The sequence below is a fragment of the Quercus robur genome, chromosome 8 (assembly GCF_932294415.1).
Source record: "Quercus robur chromosome 8, dhQueRobu3.1, whole genome shotgun sequence".
NCBI lineage: Eukaryota > Viridiplantae > Streptophyta > Magnoliopsida > Fagales > Fagaceae > Quercus > Quercus robur.
The window spans coordinates 23,211,655-23,227,004 of NC_065541.1; the positions used below are offsets into that span (position 1 = coordinate 23,211,655).

The window sequence follows — 15,350 nt, forward strand, 5'->3', positions numbered from 1 at the left end:
AGGAGAGATTATAAGTAACAAGTTTTCACTTTTCAAAAAAAAAAAAAAAATTAGAGAAAATTTGTACTAAGAGCTGGTGAGGTTAGGACACTAGAAAAATGTGAAGTTGTAAACAAGTTTAGGAGCGCGTGCCGTTTAGGATACAAGAAGAATGTCTACTTATATTTAGGTTTTTGTATGTTTTTATAATTTTTATTTACACATTGCCATTGGTTTGGACTTCACTCACACAGTAGAGTACAGACTTTTCTCTCTTCTTCTTTCACTCGTCATAACTGCCTCTGCCTCAGCGTCAGCCTCAGCCTCAGTCTCAGTCTCAGTCTATCCTCCTTCCACTTTAAATACGCGCCGCGACAATCATTACTGTTTTTGTATTATTATTATTACATTACACAAACAATTCACCATTATTATTAAATTATTATTATTATTTTTCTGAAACTCTCTCTCTCTCTCTCTCTCTCTCCTCACACACTCTCAAATCTCTGTGCCCTAGATCCATGGCTTCCCTCTCCAAACCCTGGAGGGTGCTCTAGGGTTTCAATCCTACTCTCTCTCTCTCGGTGAGTTTGGTGCTTGCAAGCTGTGCCTCTGCTGCAGTAGAGCTATTGTTTTTAATGTACTGTAAGTGAATTGAAGATTCTCACAGATTTTGTGTGAAGCTTTTACTTTTGGGATTTTAGGGTTTGGGTTTTGCAATTTTAGTTGGGGGGTTTTATTTTCTGTGAATTTTTGCTAGTTTGTGGTTTGGGGTAGTGGAGTGAAATTCTAGTGGAAGAGAACCGTGCTTTTGTTGGCATTGTGGATTGGTTTTTACTCAGTTGTGTCAAGGTTTTCAAGATTCTAGGGTTTTGTTTCTGCTAATTGCAAGACTTCTACTTTCTTAGTAGTGAAAATTGGTTGATTTGATACTAGTGTTGAATTCAATGCTTATTTAAGATAACTTTTTTTGTTTGGAAATTTGCCAATTATGGGCATGGAAGAAGAGGAAAATAGTGCTAAAATTGGAAGATTTGAGGGGTGAATATTGATTCAAGAGGTGAGTTTTGTTGTTGGGGGTGGTTTTGGTGCACAATGGGTTGCCTTTGTTGCAAGCCCTCTGCTATTGAGGATAGCAAGGAGAGCCCAAGAGAGCGGTTCTCGAGCAAGGCCTCCTCGGACTTGCGGGGGTCCAGGGTGACCTCGTCGAGAAGGGAGGAAGTGCATCGAGCAAAGGATCGATATGATAGTAATGATGGGAGGGCAATGTTGATTGATAAGCATGCGAATGGCTCACTTCGGTTACACAGTGAGCATTTTGAGAGGAAGAGGGAGAAAATGGAGTATGTTGTTGCTCAACATCCGGGGATGGGTAGTATTCCAAAAGCAACGGAAGGGGAGCAGGTTGCAGCAGGGTGGCCGTCATGGCTGGCTGCAGTTGCTGGAGAGGCTATTAAGGGATGGACACCACGGCGTGCAGATTCTTTTCAGAAGCTGGATAAAGTATGATCCTTTCCTTATTTGCCATTTTGAAGTTACATTATGTTGGGTATTGAGGGAAACTGAGAATGGTTATGGTACTTTGCAGATGATCATTTATTTTTTTGAATTATATTGTTTTATTAATCAGCCCAATCACATAATTTTGAGTGAATTGATTGTTTTTATATTGAAAGTGCATTTGGGCTTATATATAGTGTATAAGACTTTGTTGTAAATTCCTTTCCTTGTTCATATGGAAATAAGACTTACTGAACTAAAAAATTGAATAGCATGTTTATTTCACCTATAATGTTTTCTAGTTAGGGATCCATGTGGAAATAAGACTCATATGGAATTGTTACTATAGGGAGTGAGTTAATTACTGGCATCTAAACTTCCTTCAGCTAATAGCATTGTTCTAATTAATATTATGATTGGCAATGGCTTATAAGCCAATGAGTTTCAGCTCAATGACACTTCCTTTTCTTATAAAAAGGGAGTGGAGGGTGAGTTGTGGAATACTAGAAGAAAAGAATAAAGACTCTAAAGCTAAAGGAGAGAGCAAAGACGCACATATTTTTATTGGTGCATGAACTTGATTCAACAGAAGAGGACTCATATAAAAGAATGCTCATTTTAAATTTGTAAACCATCTCCTCCTACATTGTATAGTGGCGTGAGAGTTGTGATCATTAGCCTTATCTTTATTAAAGGTCCATTTGGCAATGCCTAGGACTGGAAAGGAGTTGTTTGTAGTTTGGAGAGGGACATTTGGTAAGTGTAAAAGTGGTGTGATTTGGGGGGCTGTTCCTTTTGTATTATGTGTACTATTTATCAGTAGAGGAATAATCCCACTTTTAATGAAATAGAACTGAATGTAAATTCTCTTAACCATCTTTCTATGTTCTCTATTTGACTGGCTGTCCACTGTGGGCCGCAGCCATTGTGATGCTTTCTTGGATTTCTTGCTCTAGTAAACTTAGGTTCTAAGCGGTTGAAAGGATGTAATACGCATCCTGTTGTTCCTTTTCTTCTTCTTTTATTTTATTTTATTTAATAATGAATAAATAAATTTTGTAACTTAATCCTTTTGTTTAAGAAAATTGATTAGTCAGTTTCAAGAAGAAGAAGAAGAAGAAGAGTAAAAGGCCTGATTAGTTATGAAACATCAGGTTAGGTTTGACCTAGGATATAGTAAGGGCTAGGGTATTAGGCAGTTTGAATCAGTGATGAAACTCTGATTAATGGCAACTGCAATCTAACTGTTGTTCTTATTAGCACTTATCAAAAAAGAATGAGAAAAAAAGGAACTGCTGTTCTTATTAGCAAAACAGAATCGATAAATAGGATTGATCAAGGAGATTTTTCACATCTAGCTACCCACTGGATACTTCCAGAGATCGACTGGGAGATATTCTTTTATTGATACCATTTAGCTAATTCAGAAATATGTACATTTGTGCCATAGCTCATTGGCTAAAACTTGAATCAGTGATGAAACTCTGATTAATGGCAACTGCAATCTGACTGTTGTTCTTATTAGCAAAACAGAATCAATAAATAGGTTTGATTAAGGAGAGTTATTACATCTAGCTAATGACTGGATACCCCCAGAGACAGACTTGGAAATATTCTTTTATTAATACCATTTTGCTAATTCGGAAATACGTGCATTTGCACCAGAGCCCATTGGCTTGGAACCATAGAATATCCGAACAACCCAATGTTAAGGATATTATTCTTCCTGTTCCATTGTTCATTTTTGTTTACTATGAGGTAAGGTAGCTTAATTGAATTCACAAAGATCAGATTATTCTATTTAGCTGTTACAAGTGGTGCTTTAGTTTCTCTCTCTCTCTCTCAGCTGTCCGCTTTAAGTTGATATTACCTGTTGGCTGGTTTTGGTTTGTCTTACGATTTTTTTTTTCTCTTTATTTATTTGTTTTGCAGATTGGCCAGGGAACTTACAGTAATGTATATATGGCTCGTGACCTTGAACATAATAAAACTGTTGCTTTAAAGAAAGTAAGGTTTGATAACCTGGAACCTGAGAGTGTTCGCTTTATGGCTAGGGAAATTCACATTCTACGTAGGCTTGATCATCCAAATGTAATTAAACTGGAAGGTCTAGTTACATCAAGGATGTCTTGCAGCTTGTACCTTGTTTTTGAGTACATGGAACATGATTTGGCAGGGCTGGCTTCACACCCTGGTCTCAAATTTACAGAAGCACAGGTATTATAGATTCCTTTTCTCCTAGCCCTCCCCTCCCCCTAGACACTGCAATTTGCTGTTCTATAGCATGCTTTAAGTTTTGCTTTCTGTAAATGCAGTCCACAATGATGTGACCATTAAATAGTTTTCCAGAGATGTTAATGTTGATTGATATTATTTATTCATATATTTTGCAATTGCACTTAATGGAAATCTATCTTCTAATATTTAGAAATCTTGGGATATTATGTTTCTGTTTAGTTTGCTAATTGAGTTGATGTTTAATTCATTTATTTCCAGGTCAAATGTTACATGCAGCAACTTTTACGGGGATTGGATCATTGTCACAGCCGTGGCATTCTGCATCGTGACATAAAGGGTTCCAACCTTCTAATTGACAACAATGGCGTCTTGAAGATTGCAGACTTTGGTCTGGCTAGTTTTTTTGATCCCCATCAAAGTCAGCCACTTACAAGCCGTGTTGTAACTCTTTGGTACCGGCCACCAGAGCTTTTACTTGGAGCCACTTACTATGGAACGGCAGTAGATTTATGGAGTACAGGTTGTATACTCGCTGAATTATATGCTGGCAAGCCTATTATGCCTGGAAGAACTGAGGTATTTGTTTTTTTCCCCACCAAACATGTGGAATTGATACCTTACTTTCTTGTGATTAATGTGCATGATCTGCTGTTTTTGCTTTTCATAACAATCTATGTCACTGTTATTAGAGTTATGCACAATTTATTTAATCAATCATATTATTGGTTGAGAACCTGTCTTTTCTGCTTACAGGAAGTGATTACCTTTTAATTATTGCTAGGCATGCAGTTTGTGGCTGCTAATTGCCATTTATGTTTCAAAGGTTTAATTGTTTGGACTTTTGGAATTACTGTTATTATTATTTATTTTTTTGGTTAGAGAACTATAAAGACATGCTGAAATTTTTTTCTTAATTAAGAGATGAGCAGAGATAGATATTTACAAACAAAAGTAGGGTGCAAGGCTTTGGATCTAGTTTGAAGGAATATGTTTCCTTTCCTAAGAAAATGCCATTATTGTGGAGATGTGTGATGGAGAGTTGATTTTGAACATTCAGTTAGAGATTGGTGGTCACTGGTTATAGTAGGCATGTTGTAGTTTTGTTACTTCTGTATTTTTCTCAACTTCTCAGACTCACAAATTACCTAATTTTTTTTTTTATCATCACACTGTCTTTAAGGTGAATTATAGTTTACATAAAAAAGACATCCCCAGTAATAATTGTACAGATGACATGTAACTAAAATCTCTCTTCTTCTTCTTCACTTTCAGCATGTCTTTTTGCTTCTATTACTTTGAATTAGCTTAGTTGTTTAAATTATCATTGAACTCTTCATTTTGTTGCCTTCTAGGTCGAGCAATTACATAAAATTTTCAAGCTTTGTGGCTCACCTTCAGAGGATTATTGGAGAAAATCTAAGTTGCCTCATGCAACCATATTTAAGCCCCAGCAACCTTACAGACGCTGTGTGGCGGACACATTTAAGGATTTCCCAGCTCCAGCGTTAGCATTAATGGAGACCTTACTTTCCATAGATCCTGCTGATCGTGGATCTGCGGCTTCTGCACTCAAAAGTGAGGTATGAAGTTTTAGATAAATGAAGTCTTATAGAATTTCTTTTTATTGTATTTCTGCTGAATGTGTTTTATCTTTATTTTATAATTTTTACCAGATTTTTTTGCTTTGGCCATGAAATTGATTTATAAAAAAAAAAAAAAATTTATTATCATGACCTATTCTTTTTTAGTTCTTGTCATATTACTGCCATAACAGTACATTTAGAAAAGTTTCAACATATTTGTTTTGCTATTTTCTTGTGGCTATTAGTTATTGTGATTATTTGTTTACATTTTATTTTTTGGTTTATGTTCTCCAGTTCTTTACAACAAAACCACTTCCTTGTGATCCTTCGATCTTGCCAAAATATCCTCCTAGCAAAGAGTTTGATGCAAAAATACGGGATGAAGAAGCCAGGCGGTGAGGTTTTTTTTAATTTTAAAAAAAAAAAAATTCATAGCTACAAAGCATCTCTCTTCTGATGTTTATGGTGTTATTTAGGAGGCACAGATATGTCAAAATGGCAGTTGTATAAGTATCTGATACGTATTAATATTGACATGTCAGATATTATCAGATCGTATACATTAATTGAAATATCAATTCTACATTAATGTCCTTGATAGGCCTGAGATATGGCATGGAAATGGAACAAGCACCTCCCAACCGTATAAAAGACCAGATCAAAGAAACACAAGGAACTAACAGAGAGAGAGAGAGTGAGTGCAGATTTGTTCATCTTCCAAGCTGATTGAGAAGGGTTTCTAGGGAACAGGATTGATTCATTTAGGTTGTTGTTTTCATACAAACTGTACTGATGTTTATAGGTCCAACTTCTGAATTTTATTGGCTTTTTAGACCTGAGATATGGCACAGAAATGGAACAAGCACCTCCCAATCATATAAAAAGACAAGATCAAAGAAACCCTAGGAACTACAAGAGTGAGAGAGAGAGTATAGATCTGTTCATTTCAAGCCAGTTGAGAAGGGTTTCTAGGGAGCAGGATTGATTCATTTAGTTTGTCGTTTGCATAGAAACTCTAGTGGTGATTATAGATCCAACTTTTAAATTCTATCAGCTTTTTAGGCTTTAATGTATGATGCATTATTGTGAAAGCAATGTTTATTCATATGTTTCACTGGCTATTGACATTTGAACTCCTGTCGATGAAAAACTGATAGCTGGCAAAGGTGCTGTATGCACTAATATCTTCTTGTTTCTTTCTCTTTTCATTTATTTTTACATGGATAGACAAGGAGCAGCAGGAAGCAAGGGCCAGAGAATTGACCTTGAAAGGAGAGGAACAAGAGAGTCACGAGCCATTCCAGCTCCTGATGCCAATGCTGAATTAGTCTTGTCAATGCAGGTAACCTCATGTTTATTTTAGTTGTTATTTTTACCACTCTATTTCGAATGGGGAGTGGGTGTTATAATTTGTGTTTTTGATTGTGATTTTAGTGTTTGCCTATTATCATTTTAGTCCTGGTTCCTTAACCTTTGCTTGATAACACAAATTATTTGGAAGCAGAAGATTCCTTCTAGAGTAGCTTTCTTTGTATGGACTGCTGCCTTAGGGAAATGCTTGACGATTGATAATTTACGAAAAAGGAAGGTGTGGATTTTGGATTGGTGCTACATGTGTAAGAGAAATGGTGAATCGGTTGACCATCTATTCCTTTATTGTCCTTTTGCTATGGATCTATGGTCTATGGTTTTGGGTCTATTTGGAGTAACTTGGGTTATGCCGCACACTGTTTTGGGGCTGTTACAGTGTTGGCAAGGCAGCTTTGGTCATCATCGAAATGGTTATATTTGGTCCATAATTCCTCATTGCTTATTGTGGTGTCTTTGGAGGGAGAGAAATAGTAGATGTTTTGAAGATATTAAGAGATCTATTCCGGACCTCAAGCTACTATTTTTTAGAACTTTAAGGGATTGGTTGTTTGCTTTGCAAAAACAATCATTCCCTTCTTTTATTGATTTCCTAGACTCTTGCAATTTTTGTATTTGATTTCTTATCCCTTGTTCACTCCCTGTGTACTAGGGTGTTCCTTTTTTATATCAATATAACTCATTACTTAAAAAAAAAAAAAAACCTTTGCTTGATAACATGTGTAGTTTTAAAACCAGAATGGATTTCCCTGCAGGTCCGGTTTGATTGCCCAGATCTTTAGGTTTAGAAGACTGGACAATTCAAATTGTGTTTTTTTAACTGTTTGAACCACCTATCAGACTGGTCAACTGTGATACTGGTTGCAGTTGGACCGAGTCTGAAATGTTTGGAAAATTGCAGATTATCATGGACATGGAGAATCAAACCTGTTGTCCTTTTCAATAGCTTACCAGCCAACATCAGTTTATGTGCCTTTGTCGTCTTAGTTAAATGAATAACTATTATATTTATTTCTCATTCAATCCTCTCCCATTCCCTGCCCAATGGGTTGCACACACCCCCCCACCTTCGTTATTGCCCCTTACCATTTATGATGTTAACACATTTGACTGTCTGAATTGATGACTAATACAGAATATACGAATAAAATAAATGAACTTTTATATTGCTTTGATTTTAGCAAATATATTTATACTTTTCCATTATGTTATTTACTAGAAATCATTGTCATGGCTCTCTCCATACATACCATTGAATTTGTGTTCTATATTGAATTTATTAGTAATTTCAGAAATGTGCTTTTCACATGTGAATGTGTTGTTTGTTAATTTACTTAGAAAATGATCTTGTTTTAGATAAAATGATTTGTACTTGAAGGATTGTTAAACACAATATTTATTATGTTTTGTTATGCCTTAATTTTTTTCTATATAATATATACCTTATAAAAGTTGTGAAAATACATTTGAAAATTGTTTAAATGTCTTTAGATATTATTTTTAGTCAATGTTGTTAGTTTTTACAAATTTAATCCATTTATTTGTATCTTAATTAATTGTTAAAATCAATATGATATCATCACGGTTTGGCTTCTGGTTGAACCCTGGTCCAACCTTAAAACCTTAAACTTCTCTTTTTTCAGTTTTTTACTGCTCTTTTTTTAAAACATTGAATATGACATGCTTAATTTCAAATTTCAAAGAGTTAAAAAAAAAATAAATAAACAGAGAAGAAAGCTCTACTTTGTGTGTTACATGCACAAATGTTGAACGAATAGCATAAGTTTACCGCAATTTTTTTAGGCATATAACATTGTTTTGAATTTGTATCCCTTTTCATTAAAAAAAAAAAAAAATCCTCTGTTGGCAATGCGGATTCAATGGAAGTGTCATCATTAAAAATTCAAGTTATAGCTTGGTTATTTGTGTATATATCAAATCACATATTATCCATTTCTCTATGTTGAAGTGCCAACACGTGTTTTTTTTATTTTTTATTTTTTATTTTTTTATATTTAATTTATTTGAATTTCTTGATCTTTTTTACTTTTTCTTGAGTTTTTTGGGTGTATCTCTTTGTATACTTATCGTATAAATAGGTTTTGCTCCTTTTCACTGGATTAAAAATTTTCTATGTGGAACCAAAAGCTTTCCATTTTTGACTGGTCACAAAGCTTGGTTTTTTTTTTATTAGTACTCTTTATGTTAAAATTAGATGGCTTTTTGTGTGTGCACTTAATAATATATATGTACAACACACACACACACGTGTGTGTATGTCTTATAATGGTTTGATTCAAAGTTCAATACAATGTAAAAGAACTTACTATATGAGAAAGAATTAGTATGAATGTATTTAACTTGTCATTGGATATGCCCTGTACTTATCCAAAAAAAAAAGGTCCTGTACTTATATTACATTGTGCAGACTTCTGTAAATTCCTTAAAAGAAATTGAGTAAAGTGATATTTAGACTCAATGATAACTTGATTTCATTCACTGTTGCGAGTTTATTATTTTGTTGGAGAAACTAGCTTGGGAAGCATAGATCAGATACTTGGAATATGGTTCCGGGTTGTTTGGATGGAGTGGAATCAGCACTTGTTTGAGGATCCCGAAAATCATTGGATCATTTAAAAGATTTGTGCCAGTGCACTCTTTTTAATTGGTCTCAGTGTTGGAGTTTCTTGGATTGCTCATCCAGCATAGAGTTCCTTGTTTCTGCAATAAGAGCACTGTGATAGCATTCTGAAGTTTATCACTGCTAATTTCATCTGTTAATTTTATTTTTTCATGTCAAAAAATATCTATACTATGTATCTTTATCATAATGTTAGACTATTATTCTGATCTCTTTCAAATGCCTTGTTTGTGTTATCTAAGCCTTATTTTAGCAATCTATATAAACTAATTTTTTGTATTTCTTGTTTTTTTCTTTTCTTTTTAATCAATCTTGTCTTTATCCTATAAATTCTATGTTAATAATTTCTTTTGTTACAGAAAAGACAAGGTCAGTCCAACTCTAAGAGCCGTAGTGAAAAGTTTAACCCTCATCCTGAAGAAGTTGCTTCTGGATTTCCAATTGATCCACCTAGACCATCACAAGCTGTGGAAGGAAGTATGGAAACCCAGGAGCATCATCATAAGAGAGCCTCCCATTCAGGGCCACTGGCTCACCGAGCTGCATGGGCAAAGGCTGGGAAGAACCTGGAGGATGCTGCAAAGATTTCAACAGGGGCTGAGTTGTCAACAATGTCAAGTTTTGGGGAAGCGAGGAGGATGTCTGAAGATCGCAGACAGAGGTCTAATTCTTCACAACCAGAAATTGCAAAATTTATAGGCAGGTTTCCAGGATCCTTTAAGGAGGGCTCAGATTTTGTGACACAACAAGATCAAAAGCTTCACTCACAGGGAATTGCAGGTTCTCATAAAAAAGAAGATGCAAAATTCAACAACAAAGACCCAATTCTTGTAAGTAGTTAAACTTTCTTCTCCCCTTAAATAATTAGTTTTCATTTCTTTTTTAAGATTTGTTGGCTGTAATAGATTTTTTATAAAAAAGAAAAATTGAAATAATTTTTCTTTAAAATTTGTTGGTATTACTTGTCAGCTATAAAGTAGATTTATATTTTTGTGTTTATTTTAGCTGTTGTAATGTTTACTAGTACTCCTAGAAAGAAGGCCTAATTCTTTGTATTTAGTGAGATTGTCTACTATAAAGAAATTTTCAGCCTAATGATTTGTAATATTTGACTTCCTTAAAGCCGATTATTCTTTCTAATCTGTTTAAAAAGTATTTCCTTTTGAGTGCCTGGTCTCTTCCTTTTGCTTCACTGATTGCCTGATACATGTTTTTTTGTCTGTATTTGGTTCAGCTTGGTTATGGGTCAAAGGGTCACAAAATACACTACTCTGGCCCATTGATGGTTCCATCTGGCAACATGGATCAGGTGCTGAAGGACCATGATCGGCAAATCCAAGAAGCTGTTAGACGTGCACGCCTCGACAAGGCAAAGGTCAGAAAAGCACATGTTGAAGGGAATCAAATATCAACTAATGCATTATTTGTTTCTGGTCGTTGAACTGGTTGAAGTGAACCCCAAATAAAGCCAAGCATCTTCAGGATTCAGGAAGATCACCGCATACAATTTGGCTGGTGATTTTCTCTTGCACACAATGCAAGTTAGTTATTGGGTGGGGTTTTTTTGTATAGGTCTTAGAAGGAGCGCTAGTGGCCATTTTTAGCTAAGCTTAAAGCTTATTGAGAAATCTCTCTCTCTCTCTCTCTCTCTGCAATTGATCGCATATATTTTCTTTCTACTTTTCAACTGATATTGCTTAAGTATGGGCCATTCTTGTAGATCTTATTTATTATTATAAGCTGTAGAGTATTTAGAAAATATGACGTCTTTCATGATGAAAAGAGTAAGATGTTGCATCCTCCACATTGAGTGTGCATTAATCTCCTCTTGTTTCTGTCCTTCCTATAAGATCATTCTTGTAGTGGCTGTAGTGTTGTCGAAACCAGGAGAATTCAGCTGCATGCTGTTATTGTTATCTTTTTTCTGATTTTAAGGCAAACTCCACTTTCCCTCGGTCCTCTCTCTTTTCCCCACCCTGTTGTCCCAGGTCTGGATCTGGGTCCTACTTTTTTTCCATATATGGCTACACTGGTGGCTGCTTATTTTGTTTGTCATTACATCACCTAAACTTGTCTAATCTTCCCCTTATGCGTTTGTCTATGTTTCTTCTCAAGCTGACCATTTCTTACTGTGGTGGTTCGTGGTGGGTTTATTATTATTTATTTACCTTTGAGGTATGCGGTCCTGCACTGTGCCAAAGTAAATGGTGCTGCTGGCAATTGAACTAATCCATTTGAGTGTTCATGTTTTTCTTCCCTGGCTGCTAGTGTTGGTCTGCCACACTTTTTCTACTCTAAATCAATAAGAAATCTTGTATGGTAGTGATGAAAAGTGTCTTTGGATTCCCTAGTACAGGATGTACGAAAAAAATGATAATGTGTGTGTGTGTGTGTGTGAGAGAGAGAGAGAGAGAGAGAGTTTTGAAAAATCTAATATGGTTTTGTTTGATCTACTATAATTCATCGTGGACTCAAATCTGGATAATTGTTGATTCCAGTCAAGGGGAGGGTTTGAAAAGTCAAGTTTGTAATTGTAGGCAGTTGAAAATTCAAATATGTTGGTTCTCGAAGAGGACTGAGCATTATATATTAGATAAAAGTTCCAGACCAAAGATTACTGCTGCATCTGGTGTTTCTTCTTGCTGAGCCCCACATCTGAAAGGACAATGCACTCTCTCCTTGTTCTTCTGCTATTTCTTACCAAACTCTCTCTCCTCCAATCTACCTTGGCAATTGAATTCAACTTTGATGGCTTCAATCCTTCAGACCTCTTACTCTTATGGCATTACAACTCTGAATTCTCATGTTCTTTCTCTGACACAAAACACTACCTTTTCCATTGGTAGAGCTCTGTATCATACTAAAATTCCCACAAGATCCCCAGACTCCACTAAAATCCTGCCTTTCTGTACCTCTCTCACCTTCTCCATCACCCAATACAAGAATTACTTTCCTGGTAATGATCTAGTTTTCATCTTTATGCCTTCCACTGGCATCCAAGGTGCTTCTTCAGCCCAACATCTAGGCTTCTTGAAACATCACCAACGATGGTGATTCCAACAACCATGTCTTGGGTATCGGATTTGATGTATTTCAAAACCAACAATTCAATGATATTAACAATAATCATGCTGGTGGCGATGTGAATTCTCTCACTTCTTTGGTTTTGCACAGAACTGGATATTGGCTTGACGGTGATAGAAAGAACAATGGTACTAGGACAAAAGGTTTTTCTTGATGAAAAGTTGAATAGTGGAGCACCTTATCGCGTGTGGATTGAATACTTTAATTCTCAGCTCAGGGTAACAATGGCTCCCGATAACATTTTTTTTTTTTTTTGAAAGGGAATATATATTGCATTCAACAGAAAACGAGATGCAAAGAGAAGGACCTGCTGTGCAGGATTTAGTGCAGCATATCTGCTTGTACAATTGATTCTAAAAAAGGAGTAACTCCTTTCCACAACTGATGAGAACCATTCCTTTAAGCAAAATGAGCAAGCTCATGGGCTGCATAATTGAAAGCCCGGTTAAGATGCCTGAAAGAGCAGAAAACAAAGGATGCTTGGGCATGTATAATATCCTGAATAATGTGCCCAAACGGGGTCCCAAAGGCAGAATCATTGATTGCGTTAATCACATTGGATGCATCACTTTCAAACATCACGCGTGGGAGTTGCAAATCTTGAGTAAGCAAGATACCTTGCTCCATAGCGAGGACTTCCACTAATTTCGCTGAGTAGTGGGACTGAAGAGGCTTGCAAAGGGCAGCAATTGTTTCACCTTTGCAATCTCTGATTATGACTCTAATGCTAGAGGTTCCCTTCAAGGTCTGATGAAGCCCCATCCACATTTATCTTGAATACACTAGGTGGTGGAGGGGACTAGCAGCAAGATTGGGCAGGCCAAGGAGTGGATAGGTCTATGGTTGCTGCATCAGAGAAGTCTTCAATAGAGCTTCTAGCCATCTACCAAACCTGTAAGGGGGGAAGAGCACTTACCTTCATGGATGGTTCTATTTCTATTATACTAGATTGCCCAAGCAACAGTGTAGAACAATTCTAAATCATGAGAAGGCATGCGTGCAAGGATGAACATGGCCAAGTCAGGGAGAGTCCAATTATTTCTTTGGATCGATTACAGCCCATCAGACCAGAGATTCCAAACCCGGTTAGCAAACTCACAATGTAACAAAGCATGATGAATGGTTTCAAGCACCTTGTTGCAGATTGGGCATTCTTTGCTAGTATTGATGCCTCGGGAACACATTTTTTCCTTTGTAGGTAGCCCATTGACACAGGCCCTCCAAGCAAAGATTTTAATCTTAGCAGGAAGGTTGAGAGCCACAATCTCTTCTAGAGGGGCTTGAGAGGGTCCCCCTTGGAGCTACCAACATCATCATTTTCTTCAACCAAGCAGTGGGCCATATGGTAAGCACTCTTCACAGTGAACTCAGCATGGCTGTTCCTCATCCAAATTAATTTGTCTTCAGGCAAACTTTGGCTGAGAGGTATCCTAAGAATTGTTTCAGCTTCAAAGAGGAGGAAGGTTGCTCTAATGACATCAACTCTCCACCATTTTGTGGCCGGATCAATGAGGGAAGAGACCATGGGAAAGATTAAGAGGTTATTAGGAGGGGTGATGACTTTGTGTGTGGTGGGTGTGGGGAGCCATTTGTCATCCCATATGTGAATTTGTTTGCCATTGCCCACTCTCCACCGGGTTCCCTTTCTAATGACCTCTAAACTATTAAAGATGCTCCAAGAGTAGGATGGGTTAGAGCCAAGAGTTGCACTAAGGATGTCTCCGGAAGGAAAGTAACGTGCTTTGAGGACCCGGGTAATAAGGGATGTTGGGTTTGTAAGGATTCTCCAAGCTTGCTTTGCCAACATAGCTAGATTAAAAGCTTGCAAGTTTTGGAAGCCCAAACTCCCTTTAGACTTAGGATAGCACATTAGTTTCCAACCAACCCAAGCCATTTTAGGCCCCACCAAAAATTCCTCATCATGCTTTCAAGATCTTCACATAGGCCCTGAGGGAGCTAAAAACAGCTCATGTAAGTGGGGATCGCTTGGGCAACCGCCTTAATAAGGATTTCCTTTTCGCCCATAGAAAGCAACTTACCTTTCCAATTGGCAAGCTTTTGCCCAAACCCGCTCCTTAAGGATGGAAAAGACCTATTTTTTGATCTCCTGATGAAAGACGATAGTCCAAGGTACTTGGAGTGCCTCAAGTCTTGCATCGACCCCAAGATGGCAAAGATTGCATCTCTCGTATCTTGATGAGTGTTTGGGTTGAAAAACATCGAGGATTTATCAATGTTAATTTTCTGGCCTAATGCATCTTCATACCTTCAAAAAATTTGCTTAAGCTCTTGGCACTCTTTGGGCTTTACCTTATAGAAGAGAATGCTATCATCTGCAAAGAAGAGATGGGTTATATTAGGGCAACTTCGAGAAATAGAGATACCAGTGAGGAGGTGGTTTCTTGCTGCCTCATGAATGATGGCCGAGAGTCCTTCGGCACAAAGGAGGAAAAGGCTAGGGGAGAGGGGGTCGCCTTGGTGTAGACCCCTAGATGGAATGATGTTCCCATAAGCCGCCCTATTTATCAGAACTGAGTAGGAGACTGATGTAATGTACTGCATAATGAGACTCAACCATTTTGAACAAAAACCAAGCTTTTCCATAACCCTTTTAATAAAGCCCCATTCTACCCTATCAAAAGCCTTGCTCATATCGAGCTTGATTGCCATATAGCCCTCTTTTCTCACTGTTTTGTGGTTTAGGTAGTGCATTAGCTCAAAAGCCACCAACACGTTGTCCATGATGAGGCGGTCCAGGGTAAATGCACTTTGGTTCTCAGAGATGATAAGAGGAAGAAGGTTTTTAAGTCTGTTGGCCAAGGTTTTGGAAATAAGCTTGTAGATTACGTTGCATAAGCTTATGGGTATAAAATCTATCATTTTCTTTGGGTTGCTTGTTTTTGGGATGAGAGAAATGTTGGTTTTATTGATTTCAGTCATGGGCAAGTTGTTGTTGA

General features: G+C 37.0%; 2 protein-coding genes across 2 annotated transcripts; one reads left to right on the forward strand and one right to left on the reverse strand.

Moving 5' to 3' along the window:
• Positions 1-236: 236 nt before the first annotated feature.
• LOC126695023 (probable serine/threonine-protein kinase At1g54610) lies at positions 237-11,263 on the forward strand. The gene is made up of 8 exons (XM_050391622.1): positions 237-1,482; positions 3,412-3,696; positions 3,976-4,293; positions 5,070-5,297; positions 5,595-5,695; positions 6,528-6,642; positions 9,669-10,139; positions 10,544-11,263. The coding sequence occupies exons 1-8, from the start codon at positions 1,075-1,077 to the stop codon at positions 10,748-10,750; spliced, it is 2,133 nt and encodes a 710-aa protein (XP_050247579.1). The 5' UTR covers positions 237-1,074; the 3' UTR covers positions 10,751-11,263.
• Positions 11,264-13,663: 2,400 nt separating this feature from the next.
• On the reverse strand, positions 13,664-14,287 carry LOC126696055 (uncharacterized mitochondrial protein AtMg00310-like). The gene has a single exon (XM_050392840.1). It carries the CDS (start codon positions 14,285-14,287, stop codon positions 13,664-13,666), a length of 624 nt encoding a protein of 207 aa, XP_050248797.1.
• Between the last annotated feature and the right edge of the window lie 1,063 nt (positions 14,288-15,350).

Excerpts from the sequence above, each read along its gene's own strand:
- LOC126695023 (XM_050391622.1), top strand. The coding sequence starts at position 1,075 with ATGGGTTGCCTTTGTTGCAAGCCCTCTGCTATTGAGGATAGCAAGGAG. Across the intron at positions 3,697-3,975 it reads TCAAATTTACAGAAGCACAG|GTCAAATGTTACATGCAGCA; the intron begins GTATTATAGATT and ends ATTTATTTCCAG. Across the intron at positions 5,696-6,527 it reads CGGGATGAAGAAGCCAGGCG|ACAAGGAGCAGCAGGAAGCA; the intron begins GTGAGGTTTTTT and ends TTACATGGATAG.
- LOC126696055 (XM_050392840.1), bottom strand. The coding sequence starts at position 14,287 with ATGGCTTGGGTTGGTTGGAAACTAATGTGCTATCCTAAGTCTAAAGGG.